At 38.9% G+C, this 22394-nt stretch overlaps 2 protein-coding genes across 3 annotated transcripts in view; both read left to right on the top strand.

Annotated features, from left to right (window-relative positions):
- Window positions 1-246: 246 nt before the first annotated feature.
- LOC141904529 (uncharacterized) lies at window positions 247-11380 on the top strand. Its single transcript, XM_074793122.1, has 14 exons — window positions 247-264; window positions 1306-1425; window positions 1576-1711; window positions 3773-3951; window positions 4641-4787; window positions 5723-5953; window positions 7207-7370; window positions 7450-8113; window positions 8614-8804; window positions 9392-9500; window positions 9704-9763; window positions 10482-10577; window positions 10823-10990; window positions 11313-11380. The coding sequence occupies exons 2-14, from the start codon at window positions 1347-1349 to the stop codon at window positions 11378-11380; spliced, it is 2292 nt and encodes a 763-aa protein (XP_074649223.1). The 5' UTR covers window positions 247-264; window positions 1306-1346.
- The window catches only part of LOC141903718 (polycystin-1-like protein 2), a 23977-nt gene continuing 12417 nt past the window's right edge, over window positions 10835-22394 (top strand). The window contains exons 1-17 of one of the 2 annotated variants that reach the window (XM_074791967.1): window positions 10835-10990; window positions 11176-11312; window positions 11635-11769; window positions 12023-12164; window positions 12380-15310; window positions 15912-16107; window positions 16339-16458; window positions 16969-17177; window positions 17508-17711; window positions 18142-18275; window positions 18641-18779; window positions 18863-18936; window positions 20188-20316; window positions 20487-20604; window positions 20888-20946; window positions 21288-21305; window positions 21937-22090. In XM_074791967.1, the coding sequence (XP_074648068.1) occupies window positions 11767-11769; window positions 12023-12164; window positions 12380-15310; window positions 15912-16107; window positions 16339-16458; window positions 16969-17177; window positions 17508-17711; window positions 18142-18275; window positions 18641-18779; window positions 18863-18936; window positions 20188-20316; window positions 20487-20604; window positions 20888-20946; window positions 21288-21305; window positions 21937-22090 (4630 nt within the window). In that variant the 5' untranslated portion in view covers window positions 10835-10990; window positions 11176-11312; window positions 11635-11766. The remainder of the gene's footprint in view (window positions 10991-11175; window positions 11313-11634; window positions 11770-12022; window positions 12165-12379; window positions 15311-15911; window positions 16108-16338; window positions 16459-16968; window positions 17178-17507; window positions 17712-18141; window positions 18276-18640; window positions 18780-18862; window positions 18937-20187; window positions 20317-20486; window positions 20605-20887; window positions 20947-21287; window positions 21306-21936; window positions 22091-22394) is intronic. The other variant, XM_074791968.1, reaches the window with a different exon arrangement.

Genomic DNA, 22394 nt, shown 5'->3' with positions numbered 1-22394 from the left:
TAAATATCGCCCTCGACGCTTTTATCTAAGTCGGAGACTTTACGGATTCGGATGAACACCTTTCTGCAGAATATACCGGCGGCGGCCTCAACTATAGCCTCAGTGTCGCGAGTGACGTCATGGTCAAATGATGTATTATGGATGGATTCACTCTCACGCGTCACGGCGCGCGCAAACACACCATTCACTGAATAGTTACCTGAGCCCGCGCATCATGTTCAACTATTGCAGACTTCGAGAGGAAATACTCAATAACTAAATCGGGTAAGTTAACAAGGGCCGAGGCACAGGGGCTCTTGTTGAAATTTGATGGTGAACGCATCCAGTATATTTGCTGAGATACTGTAGGGGTAGAGTGGTGGACCTGTTGGCAGGTTGACTGTTGTCGGCTTCAAACCTGGCTAACCAAATCGAATTGAATTTAGTTAATCAACCCCGGATTAGATCTAATACAAGTCTATGAAATCGTCTCATACACGGCGGTAGACTCTGATGAGAGTTCGAAACGACGTACATTTTCTTGAATTGTTTGGAATCATGTTTCAACGTTGGATTTGTACGTATATAGAAGTTTTGAATGGTTATGATGTCTGTTTCTATTTTGAAGTGTTGATGGGTCGGCTGTTAATTGAACAGCTCGTTTTATACTAGATTTAGACCGGTTACATCCAGTTACATCCGGCAGCGGCTTGATTTGTTGACGTCTTGGATGAAACTAATGAAATCTTGGAAATACTTTGAAAATAGCATCTGATTCATCATCCGTCTGATTGTGTAGATTGAATTTTCTATGGAAATCATCCAATTAAAGAATTGATGAGTCAATATTACATTCGTAAGAATCGAAGTAATCTTCATAAAGAATCTTCGTTATAACCGTATTGTTAGTGGAATGTACCAGTTCGTACAAAGAGCAGGGGCAGATCCAGGACTTTTTCAACCCGCCATATATACATGTGTACAAAAAACTTAGTTTGCTCGATGGTAGCCGCGTTAAGGGGGAATTGACCGAATCTTCTTCACCGATTAGATTATTTTCTTTCTGTTATGTTGCAAAAGTGAGCTCAGAATGAAGCTCGTTTCATTTATTTTTCCTGAATGTTTATGGAGAAGGATCCCCAGAGCCCCCTCTAATGGTTTCGCAAAGTTGGTCCTGGAACAACTTCGCCATCTAAGTATTGTATAGTAACTCATTGCCTACATTTGCCCACCCCCCTTCAAATTGTAAATAACGTATTAATAATAGGATCCGCCTCTGTTGGTCGTTTTTGTTGACGTATTACGAGTTGATGTTTATTCTTGTAGATATGTGAACATCATAAACATCGTGTAAATAATCAGAAATCATGATACAGCGAATAACAGCAACAGCAACAGAAGCTCTCCTGATTTTGCTAATTATCACTACGAGATTCATTAACGCGAGTAAGTTCCGATATTAAATTTCACACTGACATCATTTCATTAAAGATATATCAATAAGATATATCGATAAGATATATCAATAAGATATATCAATAAGATATATCAATAAGACCGTTGTTCCAAAATTTCATCATCTTTTTTTCTAACAAGGCGAAGTTGGGTGCTACACTATCTGGAATGGAACCACCGATACTCGTCTGCTGACTACGTCTCCCGGATTTTACCTGACGTCACAGATATTAACCAGCAGTGAATGTCAGTTACATTGCGCTCAATGCAGTTTCACGTGAGTCTCACTGATATTTACAATTTCATCCAGTTGAGTTTATTGCAATATTTTTAACTTTCACTTTTCTAATTAATTTTTTTGCGTACGCGCAATAAATTATACCGACGCTTTAAAGCTACGCAATCGATTGAAAGGGAAGTAAATAAATGGAATTACAATAGCGGTTTCTGGAATTAAAAGATGTATAAGAATTTAAGGATTAGGTAACGTGATTAAACGTGACCGATAAGTCATTTGATGTACAATTGAAATATGGTATGAATCTCTAAATATTTCTAGCCCATCGCACCAACACCTAAACCCGACACCTAAACACGTTTTTGACGAAACTTTTTGAGTAGAGTTTTACCCGCACGCGGCAAAACTCAAAAACACATCAACACTCACATTTATTTTCGTGTCGTTGGGCTTTAGTATGGTACGATCTAAACTGAAGCGTCTAGCGCACAGGTAAACTAGAGCGCCTCGAGTTGGATCTAATCCCATTAATGATCAAATTCAATTCGTGAAGAACAACAATTCGTGTGACAACGGGATTTATCCTTTTGATCTTAAAATAGGGATTGACCCTGACGTTTATTTAATTGGTAGATTTCGTTTGTTTTGATTTGGTGTCCCTTACAAACCCACCACACCTGCCGGGCGCGAAACAGGGGGTTTAATCTTGAAATCGAAAATCAGAGTACAAACATAGCTGTGTGATCGGCATCGAGTTTACGGAATTATTTGTTTAACTCGAATTAAAACCTTTAACACGACACATTTTAAGCGCTTGTTTTTGACGCTGATTGCTATACCGTGATGTAATCATTAAAAATTCATAGGAAAACATGAATGTTACTATAAATTGAGAAACCACTATTAATGATGATTATTGTATTAGGCTTAAACTTTGAAATTTGAAATATAGCTGTTTGTGACACTTCTCCTGAAGTATTTATTTATAACGATTGATGTAAATAGCTGTAGAATTCTCAGTCGATTCTGCAGCAGCGCAATACCGATAATAATTCGCGAAGTCGCGGAAAACTTACCTGAATAATACATTGTGTTAAACAATACGAATTGTCGAACGCACCACAGGGAATTCAGAATGAAAGGAAGTTTCATTAATTTACGAGAGCGCTTATAGGTTTCATTATATTTGACTGGTTAAGTGGTATCTGAGTTGGGACAAGATGAACCGAGTCACAATAATGAACTGGTAATGTGTTAACAATAGAACTATCCCAGTTAGTGTGGCTCGATACCTCACCATCAAATATTATCCTTAAATGCTCCAATTTGCTAAAATAGGACCCGATAAAATTGAACCTAACACAATAGCGTAAGAGTTAGTTCATTTCTCATTAACATAACCCGACCCGACCCGACCCCGATCCAACCCGACCCGACCCCGACTCGCCCCCTATCCGATCATTTTCAATAGGAAGTCATATGAAGCTGAGCTATAGGACTAAGTAAACTGAACTTTAATTGGGCTGGTATCGTCCGTCAGTCGACGGAAACCATTGTCAATAATATGTTTAAATATGCTATTGGTTTTGCATTAGTATCCATGGTTTCATCGAAGCGAGAAACAGTAAACAGGTCCGGTAAACTCGCAGTTCGGACTTCCATCTTCAATAGATAACTGCGCAAATAGAATCGATTGAGGGATGTTTTCTTTGAACGCTGAGATTATTGTTAAAACGATTTCATCTTAAAGAAATCCAAATCTGATAAATCTACCTGAAGGCCTGAATGAGCTAATGCACCTGACATCGCAACGCGTCACATTCGTAGTAAACTGATGCAAAAAGTGACGGCCATTATTGCATAATCCGAGCATTGCGTCTAAACAGAAGGAAAAGTTGAAAAAAAGTGTATAATATTTTATCCATATGCTAATTTATGTACATTCAACCCTTACAAGGGGTTTGAAATAATACACCTTCAGATCCTCGAATAAGTCAAATACACACTTTTAGTGGTATCAGAAAACTGATAATATTGAATTTTATCTGTAAAATGGATACGGTATTAGCCAGAGAATAAATTGCAATTATGTCGTTTTAGACACGCATCGTTGGAAGGGGATTTTTGTATGTGTGGAGAGGTATCAACGCTGATCGAATCAATGAATAAAAACTGTACCCAACTCTGCGCAGACGACAATTCAACATGCGGAAACTACGTCACAGTTTATACAACTCCTAACGTCGTCAAAGGTCTGGTGATAACTCAACCAGCGACAGGTGCGTGCGGCTTCATTTCGGTCCTTATCGAAAGCTTGAACCAGTTTTACAGATCATGACACGGTTCCTTTAGTTATCGGTTATGTTGAACTCGATAGATTTCAAATGTTCTAACCGCTAGAGCCAGTTCTTCAATCGAATACAATGCGGAATAACGGGTCTTTATTGAGGAATAAAGAAGTCGTCATTAAGCATAATCTTAATCAATGAAGAAATGGTCATCATTTTACTGAATTCGACCCACATTATGTTTGGTCTTTGGTATTACAACGGCAATTATATCCTGTAATGAATAGGATTTTGCATATGCGACCTATCCTGCAGTACTTTCCATTAACAAATTAATGCTGTAATGGCGATCTATCCATTTATGACACTTTCCATAGTCAAATGTTCATACTATGTTCGCACTATTGAGGGATTGTCGTAATGGGTCATTCAGTTCATATTCGGCCTGCTGAAATGAAAACCGAATTTTTCCCGTCGAGTTTCCTGATTTTTCCAGCTAGTTTCATTTTGGAAAAATAATCTTCCTTTCAACCTTAAATTCAGCTTAATTACGAAACGAATCGGGGATTGATACTAAGAAGGCCGCAAGTCAGCCATGTCGCGAATGCCTGATAACTGTAAACAATGAAAACTTCCTCATGCGTAATAACAATAAAAATCGCTAATCGTTAAAATTCTAGGTGCAAATATCGAAGCATTCGTCGAGACAGTTTACGTTGACGTAAACGTAACGCTAGGAGCCGATGTTACGTATACGTACGATTTTGGCGACGGTTACGTAGCAACAACGAACAATTCACATACAACCCACGTGTTTCGATCAAGAGGTAATTTAAATAATGGCGTTTTAAGAGTTTGTTCGATATCACCAGACTGAGTTATAGAGAGTGAAGCTGTTTGTTAATCTTTGATATTTCCTGTTTTGTCCGTTTGATGCTTGGTTTATTCTAAATTTACAAAATATTGAACTGTAAAAAACCAATTCATATAAAACAAAGTTCGGAGTCTCCAATTTAGTATTCAGATCATTCTGTGGTAATTTATGATTGGTTGAAATGTGCCGTGTAAACCTGGTATCAAAAATGGACAAACGTAAAAACAGATAGTACTTTGAAGTACAACTGACTTCATTTGAAATTATGATACTTATGCCATTTGGATAGTGAGTGAAGTTAATGCAGAAACGCAACGCCTCTTCCTGAGTCGATTAACTGAACTCGTTTACCCGCTTAAACCACTTTGAACTTGACGTTAGAGAACTCCTATAGATAATCTACCACTTAAACCTTATTTTCACCTGTTAACTTTTTCCAGCTTTGTGAAATTTTGCAGCAGTCTTTCATTTCGTGCTGCCGAGGCCACTTTTGGGCATCAACTTTCTTGAGAGCCAGATTATAACCAGCAGGACACTGCTACCTGTTAAACGTGTTGCGCTATGTATGGTGGTAGAATGCTGCAATGATTAATTCATTTAGTTTTTAATTTAGGCTAAAACAGTTGATACCTTCTCATTTCAGCTGAGCTTAAAAGTTGACCCGGCAGGCCGCCTACTTTTCTACCCTGTCAATTACTTTTTTTAAATCATGATCAAGCTAACCATAAACCAACCCGGCAGTTATAGAAATGAACTGATTGCAAATTTCATTGCAGTTTACAAAAGTGACCCGACCGATTACGAGAAACAATGTATCATGTATCATTTCATTTTAGCCCTAGTTATTTTTTGAGATGACAGTTATGAAAATAACGGGTATTTTTTCAGGTGGTTCTAAGGGTATAACCGTGAAAGCGTCTACCCCGGAAATGATACAACCAGTCACGGCGTCAACCGTCGTTCAAGTCGAATCATCGATCAAAGATTTGCAGGTGATCTGTCCGCGATTCGTCGAACTTAATGCAACTTTCGAATGTATATTTCAACTGAAGCAAGGGACGGATATAAGACTTCATATTGATTTCGATGACGGGCGCTATTTTCCATTTACACCGGCGGGTAGGTAGAGAGAAAAGGGTTAATCTTAATTCAGAATGCACTGTCTTTTTCATTAATGCATCTACAGATAATATTATCGTAGAAACGATCAATATCATTTGAATAAAACATGGAAGAATCGTAGATTACATTTAGATTACTGTCAATTCGTCGCTGTTTTATATTTTCATACTGCACAACGCCGCTGTTTATATTGAATTTTAATTTTTCATGCTCGTAATTTATGCTCGTTTTGTACACAGGATCAAGTTCACTTTGGTAGCATCAGGAACTGACAGTTTGTGTACGAATTTGATTAATTGAATTACGAAATACGCGATGAATGCTGATAGATTCTTTTAGATTAAAAATATGGATAGGAATCGATTATATGATAAATTCCAATTCAAATGAATCTAGAATTATGATTGGAATCAAATATCGACGTGTTTTATTGCTACCGGGTGGCGTAAGGGAAAATTGCAGAATGTAGGATGGCTCCGATATTTTACAGAATTTTAGGAATTCTACTGATACGAATTAAGTTACTGAATTTCCAAATACGTTTTCGATAAAGGGACTTAAAAATGCGTGTTTATGCGTAGGCCTATAGGTTACGAATGAAGTAAAAATACAGGACCCAGTTTTACAGTTCTTGTTTAGATTTAACTCTAGAATAAACATTTGTTCTTTTCCAATGTTCGTTTTTTAACATTTGTGAACAGAATTTAAGTAAAACCTAGTAAATGAATTCGGTAGTATTCAAGTAGACCAATCGTGTACGTGTACTGTGGTTTATTCAATGAATTGAGTTTGAGGTAGTTATGATATGATATGATTTATTTTCAAGTAAAATTCTTACAAAATTAATGAATAAGGAAATGCATTAAAGATGTAATAATATTAAATGAAAGACTGCCTTGAAGCAACATTTAGTTTATTCAAGAAAGCAGCCCTAGAAAAGAGAGGGAGAAAAAATACACATGAGATGAAAATAAAGAGAAGAAAACGACATAATCCGGTTATAGTTTTTAACCGGTCTATAAACTGGCCAAGAGATTTATGAATTCATGGTTATTTTGTCCAACATTGTAGATTTTTAAGACCGTCACAGTAGTGATATATAGAGATTGTTACACTCTCTATATATCACTGCTGTAACGGTCTTAAATATCTAGTGTCGTTGGCATCCGCCACCCACACAACTCTTATGTAATGTTTTTGCAACTTATATAAGTTTGACCATAGAGCGGATATCCTATGTTAATTTTCAGACTCTTTTCCGTACGAGGTGGGGTCGGTTCAGTCTACGGCCGGACCAACGGGAACAGTCGCTAGTGCGTCAATGCACTTCCTGAAGAGCCACTTCCTACGCCATAACGGAAGTGTTGTCGCTGTTGAGGTAACCCTGAAGACTGCGGGAAACGTCACCTTCGAGGTGAGGGGCAACGGATGGAGTTTAATTAGTTTAATAAACCTTCACTAGACCTCTAAAATGGCTCTTTTTCTCCTTATAGCTATATCGTCCATATTGCCAAGAAGCAACTGCCGAATTTTGTGTCCATTTAAATCGATGCATTAATTCCACGAATCAATGTCGTCCTGTGACTGGTAAAATCCGCTGTAGCGGAGATACTATTTATTCCTTCCGTTTACGAACGTGCGTCTTTAAAGGAAATGGAACAGTGGCGCCCCATGACGACCAAACTCTCGGTAACCCGCCAAATTATAGATTTATTGATCGATGGAGCTTCGAGGTGAATGAAAGTGGTTTATATTATTACGCAATGCCTAGAACTGTAGACATTCAGGCTGGTGATGTTCCGGTGATCGGAGCCGGTTCAACCATGGAGATATCGACGTTTTCTACATCTCACAGCGCTACAGCTGCATTCACTCCGAATACCGGCGATTCCGCTTACATCGACCGCAATACGACCAACTACATCGTGAATCAGACCGATATGACGTCACACAACTTCGACTTCTTCGTCAAATTCTACGTGATGAGGCCAGCGATTACGAAAATAACACATCGGTACGCGGCCGCGCTGGGTGAAACTAATTTCACTGTATCAGCAAATGCTAGCAACGTCATCACAAATAAAACAGTTACTGATAGTATGAAAATTGAGATACTTGTGAAAATATCGAATTTCACATTATTATGTGAAGATAAAGGTATGTATGCCTGTGTTCTGTATCTAGGCCACGTGACGCCAATTCTTACTCACTTCTTCCTCTTAAACTGAATTACAACTTAAGAGTTTGAAGATTATGGACCGTGTGACCATTACATCCTACAGGACGAATGTATCCGACATTTACTAACACCTGTCAATTTGGTCCACTGAATATCATCAGGACCGCTATGAATCAGCCCCAATGGCAATAGACTGGTTTCGAACCCTTGACGCTTAACTATCTACGTCATTCAGGATATATGTTCTCGAAAAAATCGAGTGAGGGAATTACATTGATTATATTGAGTTGTGTGCTGTGATAACCCTGGGTGATAGCGCATATAGCCCACAGTTCTACAGTTGTGCTTGACTTTAAAATTGAAATTGAAATTGAAATGAGTTAATTTCCATTGCTTTAACCTTGAAGTCAAATCTTGACAAAGAACCGGAAGCTGGAAACTCGGACCTCAGACTGATTCAAATGTTTCTTCATTCAAGGTCGAACTCACTGGGACTTTAATTTTACGATACCCGAGCACCCGGGAACCAGTCCGGTTTATTCCTGGGATTTCGGCGATGGAAATCAAGCGAATTCGACCGAACTGGTTTATATATATCGGTACTTGTTACCCGGTTTCTATACGGTAACAGTAACCGCTCGGAACGAGTTAAACCAACAATCTATAACGGTAAATATAAACACGATGTTTGCGATTCAGAATGAGGTGTACAGAATATTGATAAAACATCTAAAAGATAGAAATACGAAATGAATGAATATTCTGTCAATTCTGAAAAAATTCGATTAATTTGTATGTCTAAATTTCAACATAATGAAAAACCTCTTAAATCATTACTTTTAGAGCCTATAATCTTTAGGATGATAATCTTATAAAAAATCGCTGTTTCTAAGCAAATATAACACAAGTGTTGCTGCTGTAACTAGGTAACAAATAAATATACGGCCTATGGACAAAATGTGCGCCGCAATCCGTCGATTCAGGAAATATATAGATCGTCAAATTCCACCAAAATGAGAAGCGTATCATTTTTTAAAGTGGTATTTCCTCGCCAAATTATGATAATAGAGATGCTGCAATGTCAAAATGTCCGATTTCAAAACGCCCTCTGTATGAAAGGGAATGATTTTAAAAGGTATACACCACACATGATAGCTTACACACCCAGCTACTGGACGCTTGGGTGTAACAGAAATCCTGACTGTCGACTGGGCTGGTGCATTTTGTAAACTTGTCGCCTTTTACATTTTTTTCAGAGAAATCTCACTGTACAGGACACGATAAGTCACGTGTCAGTTGACGTTAACGACCAACCGGCGACATTGTTTGGACAAGCGACAACTATCATCGTATCTGGAACTGAGGGTAGAGACAATTAAAACATCTATCGTTGTGTCGGAATTATACTTTTTTTTCAAATCGAAAATAGAACAGGAAAAATGTATTTGTGAACAAAATCTATATTGTCAAGGCGTATTCAGAAATTCAATGTTTTAATGTATATACACCGTCATTACCTATTGGGAATCTGCATGTTATTTGATAGTATCTGTAATTGATATTTCTAGGTTCGGATGGTATTTATCAACTTCATTTCGGTGATGGTTCTCAAACTCAAGCAGGATTGGGTGCGTACTTTCATTCCATTAGAAAAACCATTAGGTATGAGGAGTGCTTCACTGTTCCAGTATGTAAGCGACCTGGAGAGTGGCGAGATATGAATAGTGGAATCCGTATTTCTGAAGTTTTGATCTAAATGCTGTTAATATTGTTGTAAGAATGTCCAACTCACCAACCAATGATGATTGAAAACAGTGCCCCTACCTACCTTTCCTCAAAAGCGCCCCTTTGGATTTCTGTCAGCTGCCAATAAAAAGTTCTACGAATAGATTTTAGTTAGAGTTATTTAAGTATATCGTTATCATATGCCTAATCTAGCTCCCATGTAAGCCGCCTGGGGTATTTTGAGTCTATAGTTCGCTAGTGACATCAACAAATGTATCTAAGACCCGTTTAGACAAACTATGGCAAAACATTGAAAGCAAACATGAATATCGAGCAGCAGCTTATTTACTAATATATTAGTCCTGTTGCTGCGTCTATCTATTAATGGTGAACTCTGGCAGTTAAAGGGCAACCAAGCCACTCAATTACTACTGACGGGCCCCGTAGGATAAAGTGCCCTCTTCTAAATCCGGAATGGATGGGTCCTGCAGGATCCACGGTCCTGGATCTGCCATTCGTCGCCGAAAGCTCACGTCAAACAAAAAATCGTTTTGAAATCTTCCGTATCTCCTTTATCTAAAAACAATTAGGCCTAAATCTGTTTCATTTATCGTGTTTTAGGATTGTTTAATGAAACTCACAGTCATCAGTCGTATTTTACTGTGTCGCAAGGAAGAACGATTACTGAGTCACTGAAACAGACTTCTATTAATACCGGTATTTATTCATTTCCAGCTGATTTCTAGCTGACATTCAGGTTCTGTAGTTGCTCAAATCATGCACGTTTAGATTGCCCTATATCTATCCCGCAATACTATAGAACCCCGCAATAATGATACAAATGAAGTTTGAAATATTTACTTGGCTAGTAGTTTATTAAAATTCTATATTTCGACTATATCCTAATCGTCATCTTAAGATGTTGAGACAACATTTTGCATGTATCTTCACTTGTTTTACAGTTGATGTTGAAGTTTGCGCCAAAGCTTGTTTGACCTATTCGCAATTCCAGTGTAAATCATTTGTTATTGACTCCGTTCAGTGTGTGCTTCGTGATGTTGGTGTCGCTGAACTTGAGGCCAGTAAACTCGAGCATAACAAACCTGGAACGTCACTTTATTTGCTTAAAGGTAAGATTAGTTAGGTAAAAAGGTTTTCTCAAAACCGACACACATGGCAGCCACTGTAAGGGCGGGTGTCCTACTGCATCATTGTTCCTTTCTAAGCTTTTCTTGTCAGCATCTTACAACCTACTTCGGATTTTACAAACTTTACCCGAATATGTGAGGAAGGTGTGATGTGGTTTTCGTTTCAGAAAGTTTATGTAAGACAGATCTGATTGAGGATCTAGAAACTGAATATTTTACTTCGACATCCGGAAATTCAACAGACATAAAGCTGACCTCCGCGGGAGGATGGATTCCTAATGATATCTATACAGATTATATTCAGGTGATAAACAGCGCATTAACGCGATTCCTTTTATCTGGGGCATCAATGTTAACGCTTACGAAAATTAATTCTTGCGATATATCTTGATTAAATTAAGTCGTGAAAATTTCAAACTTGGCCCGAACCAAATTCTAGCACGGGTCGAATTGTTGCTTGTGAATTGCTACATGTTCTGGAAGTGACGATCATTTCGCTTTGTTTGAGCATTGTTTAGTAACGTGTGTGAACGCGCTCTTAAATTAGACTCGGGCCAAATTTGACTCGGGCCAATTTCCTCATGATTGAGTGTTTTTTTTCTATCGAATATCTTTGAATATAATAGATTCAACTGCGAGGTTTGAGCGTGGTGTATACATTAGTCAGCGGTGTCGACTCCACTGATACTGCATCAGGCGTTACAACATTCAACGTATCATCCAGTATAGACGGTGTCTCTTGGACGAATGACACTTTAATGGTAAATTTAACCGCCACAAGAAATTACATAAAAAACGAAGAAGCTAATTTTTGCACCGTCATTTCGGTTTCGTCAGTTTTTTGCGGCACATAAACGAAACGATATGTATTTAGCATGGCGTATTGTACGGGATTGTTGTGTTTAATGCTCTGCCCAAATCAGTCACCATTGTACAAAACTAAGAACAATCTTAATTAGATTTTAATTTTAAAAGTGTATGCTCTATGTGAATATAATGTTTAACTCGATGTAGGTTGACCAATCAACTATCTTAAACACGAATACACTGTTATACACGAATCTGACTGAACCAATCACAGCGCGTTATTTTCGCGTTTATCCGCAATCGTTCAACTCAAGGCCTTCGATTAGGATCGGGCTTCAGGGCTGTGGACGTAAGTATAGAGCGGATTAAACCCGCTATTATAATGAGAAACAGAACAGTTCCTGCAGAGACGTTTAGACTCTTTACTGTAGGTTTTTTTGCATTAATGAAAATTCCTAGCCCCAGTTTTATGGACTTAAACCCAAGAGCTAACTCTGAACCTGGATCGAGTTTTCATAGTCTATAAATTCCCTGGCCTCTAATGTTCTTTTATTTTCTCATCAGAAATCCGTGAAACTCGAACATTCACTCACACGTACACATCGACTGGTTCTTACAACGTCACACTGACCGCCAGTAATCTAATCTCTGATGTTTTTGGACTGGCGGAGGTTCGAGTACAGCAGCCGCTACAAGATGTGTCCGTCTATTTTCCCGATGTAATAGGGCACAGTTTTAGCGGGTTTGTCGTATTTTCGGCAGCTGCTGGAACTGATATCGTCGCCGAGGCGACGCTGATGAACCGGACTCTAACAAAAATCGACTACAACTCGACTCGTAGTGGAAATATTGAAATAAGCAGACCTGATTACGGAGGTATCGGACCCTACAACTGTAACGCGACTATCAGTAACTATATAACAAACCCGCAAATATTTACCCGTGTTATCATTATCGATTTTATCATCTTAAACCCGGTGGTTTCCCCGCAACAGAAATACATCAACAAAACATCGAAAGTTGTGTTCGTGGTTACCATGGATTTTGGATCGCAGGTTAATATTAGTTTTGATTACGCAGATGCGGGAGTTACTAATCTTACAACCGGATTATCATTCGTCGCCAATAAGACTCACGTGACCGAACACGTGTTCAATGATGTAGGCATGTTCTACGTGAACGTAACTATGGTAAACAAACTTTCGAGCGCGGTTCTAATTTCGACGATCGGTGTTCAAAATCCGATCAGTTCATTGGAACTATCGACGAATGATCCAGTTACTATGACTGCAGGTGTAGGTCAGGCTGTATTGACTGTGAGATACAGCGGGGACGCCTCGAACATTCCCACTAATGTCACGTGTTATTTCGCGTACGGCGACGGAAGTCCGGACGAAGAGAAATCGTTGATTCTAAACTCGAACCAATTCGTCGTCAATCACCCATACACAAACGCCAGTACGTATGACGTCACCGTGACGCTTTTAAACGAAGTCAGTTCGACTGTGTTGACTGCGAGTATCGACACGGATGAACCAATCACAGGCGCGCGTCTGGAGGTCGATAAGCAGTATTATCGAGTCGGGGAACGTGTACAGTTGAGAATATATTTCGATACCGGAACTCGAGTTAATTTGACGGTTCTGTGGTCGGACGGGACTCAAAGCAATACACTAATAACAACCGGAAATAACGTCACTCTCAGTCACGTGTACAACGAGGTTTTATCATCGTCTGCTATCAACGCCACCTTGAGCAATAGTCTCGGCGTGACCTTCATCTCGTTGCCCCATACACTCGACACTGAACATCCTATCACTAATGCGGTTCTAACCGGTTTGTCCGCTATTGAATTCCCTATTAACGGACCCTCGAAAACTGTATATATCGACCTGCTGCTGACCAGTGGAACACCTCTACCGAGTAACGTCGTTTGGTCGATTAACTGGGGCGATGGAAATACAGATCCGAGTCAGCCGTTCAGCTGTATCGCGAGCGGGGTCATAACTGGTAATACAACTCATACGAAATGTATCAGTCTTCCCGGACACGACTACCAACGAGAAGGACCCTATGACGTCACGGTTAACATCTCTAATCACGTTTCTAACGAGGTCCTCAACTTCCGGACGACATTGTATAAAGCTATAACAGCACTGGCAATCGAGGTTTTCTATATCGATGCGAGTGGCGATAATCGGACCGGTCACGGGCCAAATAAAAATCTATACCCGCTGGAGAATACGATACTGTTTAAAGTCACTCATTCTACTGGGAATAATTTAGTTTACACGTGGGAATTCGGGGACGATACACGTCAGTCGTTAGACGAGATATCGGCGATAACTCATAATTATTCCCTGATTAATTCATATACGGTTAATATGACCGCCTCTGATCCTCTGCACGCCGAATCGACGAGTATAAACATCGTCTTAATCAACCGAGCCGGAAAAATCGAATTCTTCATAGAAAATCCGATGCCTCGTAATTTCACGTACCCGATAGAACTGGTCGTGGATTCAGTTGGAACAGATGTTTGTTATCAAATCGATTGCGTTGCCGAAAATGCGACTCTCGGTAGATTTCTTTATTTCGCTAGTGCGATGACAATTTGTAGGTCGCAGTTCCCCGCTGATTCGATCGATGGCGAAAATTTTAAAACGGTCTCCGACGCCGATTTGCGCGCCAGTGGTAAAATCGGATTCTACAATATTTTCCATAAAGTTGCTTTCTACACGATCGCGGCCACGGCTAGAAATTACGTGTCGAACGAGACAACAGAAAACCCGCTGACCGTTACCAAAGGACCGTGTTTCTTTCCACGGGTCGATCTGAGAAACCCGAACCGCTGCGCAGACGCTAAAATGTGCACGAGCTCTACACTCAACACGGGGGTTAAAACTCATTATAAATCAGAAGATTTACTCGTCTTGTCTGACGTGAGGTATAACTGTACGACTACTAGTATCGGGCATTTTACCTGGCGAGCTGAGGGCATCGATAGAAACAGCGGGTTATGGGTGAACGTTACCGATCAACTGGAAGCTCGTAACGTCAGTCTGTATACCGATACGGCAGCGCCTTTATTCATACCGAAACGTGCGTTAGATTACGGTTTATATCGTTTTATATTGAACGTATCGATGGACAACGAAACCGGAATTTGGAAAGAAGGTCACGTGGAGATAAAGATCGTTGCGTCACCGCTCGCGGGTGGGATTAACGGCGGTCCGTATCAGCGGATTCCGTTCGCTAGTGATTTCAATTTCACCGCTACCGATCTAACGTACGATCCAGATCTCGATCCCGATTACTGGAACGACGGTGTAATGATTCGCTGGTTCTGTAAAATGCAGTGCGAAGATTGGCCGACTTTTGATTCCGGTTACAGAAATACGGAGAATATCACGACTAACAGATGTAAACGCATTGAACGGAAGAGGAACCGAGGCTGTTTTTCACAGGAGAGTGTTCCCGGTGCTCCTTACGCGGGTGAGTTCGGTTTTGTTTTGTTACCAAAGCAGTTCCATAAATCTGAGATCTTAGATTTATACTCAAACGTATTAGAAACGATAGCTGATGCATCGGTCTCGATCTGACTAATCTTTCACCGAGAACATTAGTGTTGGTTACACAGGATCGTACACAGCGACGGGGATCTCTGTGGAGACAACCATTTCCAGGACTGGGTGGAACATTGCCAGGACTGGGTGGAACATTGCCAGGACTGGGTGGAACATTGCCAGGACTGGGTGAACCATTGCCAGGACTGGGTGAACCGTTGCCAGGACTGGGTGAACCTAATGATATGATTTGATGCTACTTCAAACACATTCTCAGTTTCTCTCGAAGTTTCGTTTCCTCAAACGATATCTGACCATTTCCGTTCGCGTCATATTTCATCAGCTGTTCTCGTGTCGCTTTTGTAAACCTACCTAGATATTCCAGATTCGTAACTATTCGATCTCATTAAGTCCACTTCTTCCATCTTCATCGAAATATTTTACCAACATTCTCTCGCTGAAATCATGAATTTGAGAGAAGTAGGGGTAATTGATATCTCATTGTGATCGATATTTCATTGTTTTTTCAGGGGAACTCAGAAGAGATTATTCGAATCCGTTAAAACCGTTTGAAATAATCAATAATAATCTATGGCTGAACACGAGTTTCCTATTCGAAAAATCATACATCGATATCTTTATGGTGGCTGTAAAAGGCAATCGACAAGTTCGCTATAATCAGTCGGTTTACGTGATGCTGGGGAAACCACCAATAGTCGGTTTATCGTAAGTATATATAGTTCAATACCCGCAACCAATCTCTTGATCCATCACTGGATCCAACTTCGAAAAGACAAAGACTTCATTATCTACAGATCAAAGATTTTATTATTCAAAAAAAAAATAAAGATATCAGGAGTTGATCAAACTACGAATTATCGGAACCGGCTTTATTTTATAATCGACAACCTCAGCCGTTAATTTGCCCTTTTTCAACCGAGTTTTCTTCCACATCAGATGCGTGACGAACTGTTTCGAAGACAAATCAGAAATGATCACAAAGTTGAATCCAGTTAGTCGGTTTTCTGTGAGAAGTGTCGTCAAAGGTCGCGTCGGTGGAATCAATTATATATACGGGTAAGTGTGTCGTCTGTGGAGAGTCAAACGAATTGATAAATCAAAGCTTTCGGAAAGCGTGGATAATTCCAATAAGATAAATTACCTCTTGAAAATCACTACTAAATTTCATTCACTTGGCAATTCCGTAAATATATGTGTGCGTGTGTGTTCTAACCCTTATCCGAACTGAGGGTCTAATAGTCGAGGTTTATCTGCACCAGACCCATTATAGAAAGAAATAGGTTTAATTGCCGCTATATCCGTTTTACAAATTGTGAACTGTTGGCAACCTACGAAAACCCGCAGTGGACTGGAAAGTAGTAAAAATTGATTTCCGAATAATCGAGGGACAGGTTGCCGGGTCCGGCGGTCCGACCAATATTTGGGATACTCATTGCAGAAATAATGTCCGTATGCGCGCGGTTTAATTGAAATGATTTTTTGCATACGTTTCATCCGAGGTTCTGTTTGTAGTTACCTCAACATGTTCATTAAAATCATCTACGTATTTCAACTGGTTTTATACAGGTGGGATTTGTTACATTATGACGCTGATTTCTCGTATCTTTACGCGGATAACTTCACGATACCGCGATCTCTGTGGAGCGATAAAGCAAGCACTGGACTCGTCGGAGCTGATTTGAGTCTCAACGAAAACTACTTCATCGCTGAAGATTACAATAGATATTTCATGTTGCGTTTGAACTGTTACCGGGAAGGCGCTGAAGAGGCGAACGGTAATAAAACACTTAACCAGAAAATACGATTTAGAAATTAAATCTAAAACGAATTTTATAAAACGAAGGGCGTATACCACTGAATTCAGCGACTTCAATGTTTCTATGGGTTTTTAGTAGTTTATTTCAAAACGAGAATATATCCTAATATAGTTATCTTCAATTCCTGTTGGATCTCACAGAAATCCTTTTGATCTCGTTTTTTTTAAAATTTTCTCGAATATCACTATTGCACCTGGACAGATTACAGGATACTATTGTTTCATTATGCCGCTTCATCTGAAAATTAAATGATTTTTTTCTATCAATTTTCGGTAATTATTTTTCTAGCTCTGATATATTACCCGTTAATGATTAACGCTCCGCCGAACGTAGATAATACGACGTGTACGGTGACACCGGAAAACGGAACCGCTCTTGAAACTAGATTCAACATGGAATGCTCCGGGATGTATGATGTAGATTTACCTTTGAAGTTTGAATTCGGTTACAGTTCTACCGGATCACTGACAGATATCTCTTGGTTTGACGCGAGTAAGTATAAACGGCCTGAACGACCTGATTAACTTGCAAAATAATCTAGGGCCAGTTGCACTGAAGGCTATGAAATCAGTCTAAGCTCATTTCGGTTCCATTATGGCCAATCTAACAACTTAAGGCAAGTCTCTGGTTCTATAACCAATCTAACAGCTGAAATCAGTCTCAGTTCATTCTGGTTCTATAACCAATCGGATACCAGTCTGAGATCATCTTTGTTACGTAACTAATACAACAACTTCATTCTTATGGTCTAAGGACACTTTTGTAATCAAGTCTTAAGATTTATACCACAAGTCGTGACCGTGCAACTATAGACTCCGGTGATACGTGTGCGTAATACCAGATAAGTTGATAGATAATCGGGAACCTGTTTGTCAGGAATCTGTGAAATATTTACGTGAGATATATAATCATTTTAATACAGATCAAGATCCACAGTTCTCCAGACGCAGTATTTTCCCATCTGGTTTTGAGAATAATGGTTTCAATTTAACGTTGTATTTGAAAACAATCGACGGGGCAAATTCATTCACGCAAATTGAAGTCGCTAAAATCAAGGTAAATTTTCAAAAAGAACCTTAATCATTGTTTGACAGTGTTGTAATGCTAGGATATAATTATACAGATAAAGAGTAGGAAATGTGTTTCATTGCGCCAGTAATTTATTCGACGTTTCGACTGTATCTTGATAGTCATCTTCAGCAATACTTATTCTGTAACAGAAAATTCTGAGAAAAAAAACCCGTGAAAAGTGATTGATTTATAGTAACAAGATTTGATATAATATAGAATACATTCCCCGTGTTTGTATCACATCGGGATCAAGTCAGAACTTCGAATAAACAATTAACTATATAATGAAAACATTTCAGAAGGATTTTTCTGTGTTCTTTTAATGATACTCGATGAATTTTATTCCTAAGGTTTATCCACCGAAAACAAATTTGGAAGAAATGAATCTGATGCTCGCGAATCCTAATGCAAACCCTGCAGCTGGACTACCACCACAGGCTGCAGCACAAGTCTGGATGGCATTTGCTTCGCAGGTCAACCAAGAAGAAGGTAAAGTCGTAGGAACCTTAATCGTGCATCCTTCGTAACCACAAATATATTGTGTATAATAGATGTTAATCTCGTTTATGAAGATACGCCTCCAGTGACTGGTAACGATACAAATCAGAATTCAGAGGCTGAACGACAGTTGAATATGAAAAAACAGGTAATGAAAAATAGACAGGAAAACTGACTTGACAGTTTATTGATGCCTTGAAGAAAAATAACACGTACATTGACAATGAATAATATAATACCAAGAACCAATACGGGATATTGACAAATTCAAGTTCTTGAATTACTCGTTTGATGGCGCTAGTCAGAACCGGAAATTTGAACCTAAATCCGCCATGCTCTAGTTCATTTGCAATGAAAATCTCTCGCTTCAAGTTTTCAATGAGCGATATTTTACTTACTATATATCTTCACGCGTAATCCTTTAAATATGATAATCTAACGTTACGTTGGATATGATAAAACCTTACTACAAAGGCTAGAAATCACTATAAGTGTCCTAAAATTATCAAAAAACATTTTGCAACGGCTGAAGATGTAAAGACTGGTTGCCAGGTATCACATGGTGGCAGCACTTGACGGCCCAATTTCGATTGTTGGTTCGAGTCCTGGTACTTTTCATATTTTTATTATGAATCTACGAGGAGTGTAGTCCTTCAAAAATCAATTTTATTTCATAATATTATTTCATATTTATCAGTGTAGCCTGCAATGAATTAACCTTAGAGTCTTGAACTCAACAACAAAGTGATGACCAGCCGGCACCAGTCATTGCTTCCGTTAGCTGCTTCGAGCGTCATCGCTAAATTTGTGATTTTTGGTAGTTTTTTCACATTTATAGTGATCTTTAGCGTTCAAAGTGAAGTTACATCGAATTTAAAACATTGTCAGGATATCATACTTAAAGGATTATGCGTAACGATGTATAGTAAGTAAAATATCGCTAACTAAAAACTTGAAGCGAGAGATTTTTATTGCAAATGAACTAGAACATGGCGGATTTAGGGTCCAATTTCCGGTTTTGACTAGCGCCATCAAACGAGTAATTCAAGAACTTGAATTTGTCGATATCCCGTATACACTACAGTGTATCGACAATCAGGCAACCAGTCTATAAGGCAACCAGTCTAGCCCCGATATATTGCCGAATTAGTGCAAATCCTCTCAATATACATGAACATTCAAGATATGATAGTCATGAAATATGTTTGATTACAAATAATTATACTCTATTTCAATTCTTAATGCGGGATGTTTTTATTAACTTATCGTAAAAACTTATTAGGATTGCCGGTTTTTTATCATTACATATTTTCACTATAGTCTAAATAAAGAATATGTTGCCAATATGTTACCGCGCTATTGTCAATCATCGACGGTATATTATGCTATTATTTTCCAGTTTCGTGAAACGGCTGCCTCGAATCTGGCCAGTGTCCCGGTTCGCGCTGATTTGGAAAGTGTCAAAGTGATCGGGCAAGCGGCTTCGGCGATCGTAGGAAAACCGAATGAAGTCACCGAAAGTGCGCTCGTAAGTGTCTTAATTAAATATTCGCCTGGGGGAGATTACTGTTCCTTAATTAACACTTTCAATTAACGCTTAAACTATTCACACTTTAAAATGACCGTCTCTTAGAAACAAATCATAGATTGCTGAGAGACATTTCTGTATTAATCGCATTTTCTCGTTCCAATTAAAAGAATGATATTCAGAATATCTGCGAGAACTTGGACACAGCGCTGCAGGGACTGGCGGATAACCCTAGCGTCGGAGCTGAACAGGTTGAACAAGCATGTACTGAGCAAGTGAAACTCATGTGTAAGATCAGCATTAAAATATTCTATATCGCCGTCTTTTTGAAGACACAATTACCATTGAAATGATGAAACGCTCTGTCCACATATTTAGAAAAAAATTTCGTATAAGTCGAAATAAACAAATATTTATTCACATTTTTCACGACACAATAATGGCTCGAGTGTTATACACATCCCCAAACGATTCACTTGAGTCTGATTGTTTAAAATGTGATTTGCAAAAAAGAATATAAAATTCATCTAATTCTCTCATTGAAGTCTCTTGTTCTCATTCTGTATTGTAGCTAATGTTTTTGATGCACAATCAGCCCTTACAGAAAAAACGGGCACCACAGAAAAAGCGGTAAGTAAACAAGACCCTGTTCAACATATATATCAAAGTTTAATGTTTAAGGACTTAACAAAGACATTTGTTGTTTCGGTTATTTAGACTCATTATTCTGGATCGTACATGTATCTCGTAATTTTAATCTTATTCATATTTTGCAATAGGCCTACCACTAATATTCCTGATGATGACTGTAGTAATACGAAACGTCTAATGAATATAAGCTCAATGAAACATTTTCTTTTCATTCTTAAGTTTGGGATTTGTGTCAATCTAATAAATTCGTGTTTCAATTTTCCAAGAACCGCATGAAACGATGATAATATGTTCGTTCTTAAATCTTTTAAATGTTTTAGGGAAATTCGACCAAGTTTGTAAGTTATTCTGAGTGACCCCTCACAGTTTGCCGTGGACTCTCTGCACATTGACCATAATCTTATATTCAACCAATAAGACTGTGTGATTTTAAATTTTTGACCCATACCTACCCATCCACACTCCCGTCAATGTTTTTTTCAAAGATAAGATCTTTGAAAGCGATGTGGACCCGTGCTAAACCAGCTTTTCCGCTCAATGGCGTACACGTCATTAGGAAAACTATATAAAGTGGATTTTCATCTAGAATTTTAGCCTCTCACAGGTAAATCCATTAGGTAAATCATGTCGGATTGATCTCCAGAGCTCGACAGTAGTTAACGCGATATGTTTCACTGTACGTAGAATTTGGAGAAATTATGGATGAATTTTCATTGAATCCGAGAAGGAATCTGAGAAGGAATCCGGTGTCGTTGTTTTAATGCACGTCGGTGGATCCTCGCTTGCCACAGGAGACTGCGGAGTCCTCATTACACTCACCACAAAACCGTTTTAAGAATAAATCCGTTTATTAAGACTTCCTGCATTCAACCATATCCCTGTTTTGAGAATCATTGCTTTTGCAGAAAATCCGCTTTTGTTGATTTTTTATAAACAAATTCCCATCATTTATTTTATCTATTAATTCAGGCTAAGGAAGCTACGTCGAGAATGCAAGGGTTGCTGTCCGGCGTGTCATCTTCCGTTTTAAAGAAGAAAGTGATGGGCGAAGCGCCGACTATCATCACATCTCCATCAGTGACTATGTTCATGAAAAAGGACTCACCCGCTGCCTTCCTTAACCGTAAGCAAATTACAACAAAACATACTCAAGTACTAATCATAGCTGATCATCCATCAGACACTTATATACAAGGCTTAGTGGCAATTTTAATTTCGCTGTTGCCTTATTCGACTGTTGATTCAAACCAACATTTGTGCAGCGAACCTCGGGTCACATGATCGAATCATGACCTAATCGGTGAAGCAAATTTGAAATACAGAAGTTATGTAGAAGTTATCGTAATGATATCTCACTATACTCAGTTTACCTTGTAACCAAATACTACCGATGTCGTAATCAATTTAATTAGTTCGAAATGAATCTT

The sequence above is a fragment of the Tubulanus polymorphus genome, chromosome 4, assembly GCF_964204645.1.
Source record: "Tubulanus polymorphus chromosome 4, tnTubPoly1.2, whole genome shotgun sequence".
Taxonomy (NCBI): domain Eukaryota; kingdom Metazoa; phylum Nemertea; class Palaeonemertea; order Tubulaniformes; family Tubulanidae; genus Tubulanus; species Tubulanus polymorphus.
This window is presented reverse-complemented; position numbering and strand designations above follow the sequence as displayed.

What these genes read in the sequence shown, in the direction of transcription:
- LOC141904529 (XM_074793122.1), top strand. Translation starts at nt 1,347, where the DNA reads ATGATACAGCGAATAACAGCAACAGCAACAGAAGCTCTCCTGATTTTG. An exon ending in TTTTCCATTTACACCGGCGG is followed by an intron (nt 5,954 to 7,206) that starts GTAGGTAGAGAG and finishes GTTAATTTTCAG; the next exon opens with ACTCTTTTCCGTACGAGGTG. An exon ending in CGGGAAACGTCACCTTCGAG is followed by an intron (nt 7,371 to 7,449) that starts GTGAGGGGCAAC and finishes TTCTCCTTATAG; the next exon opens with CTATATCGTCCATATTGCCA.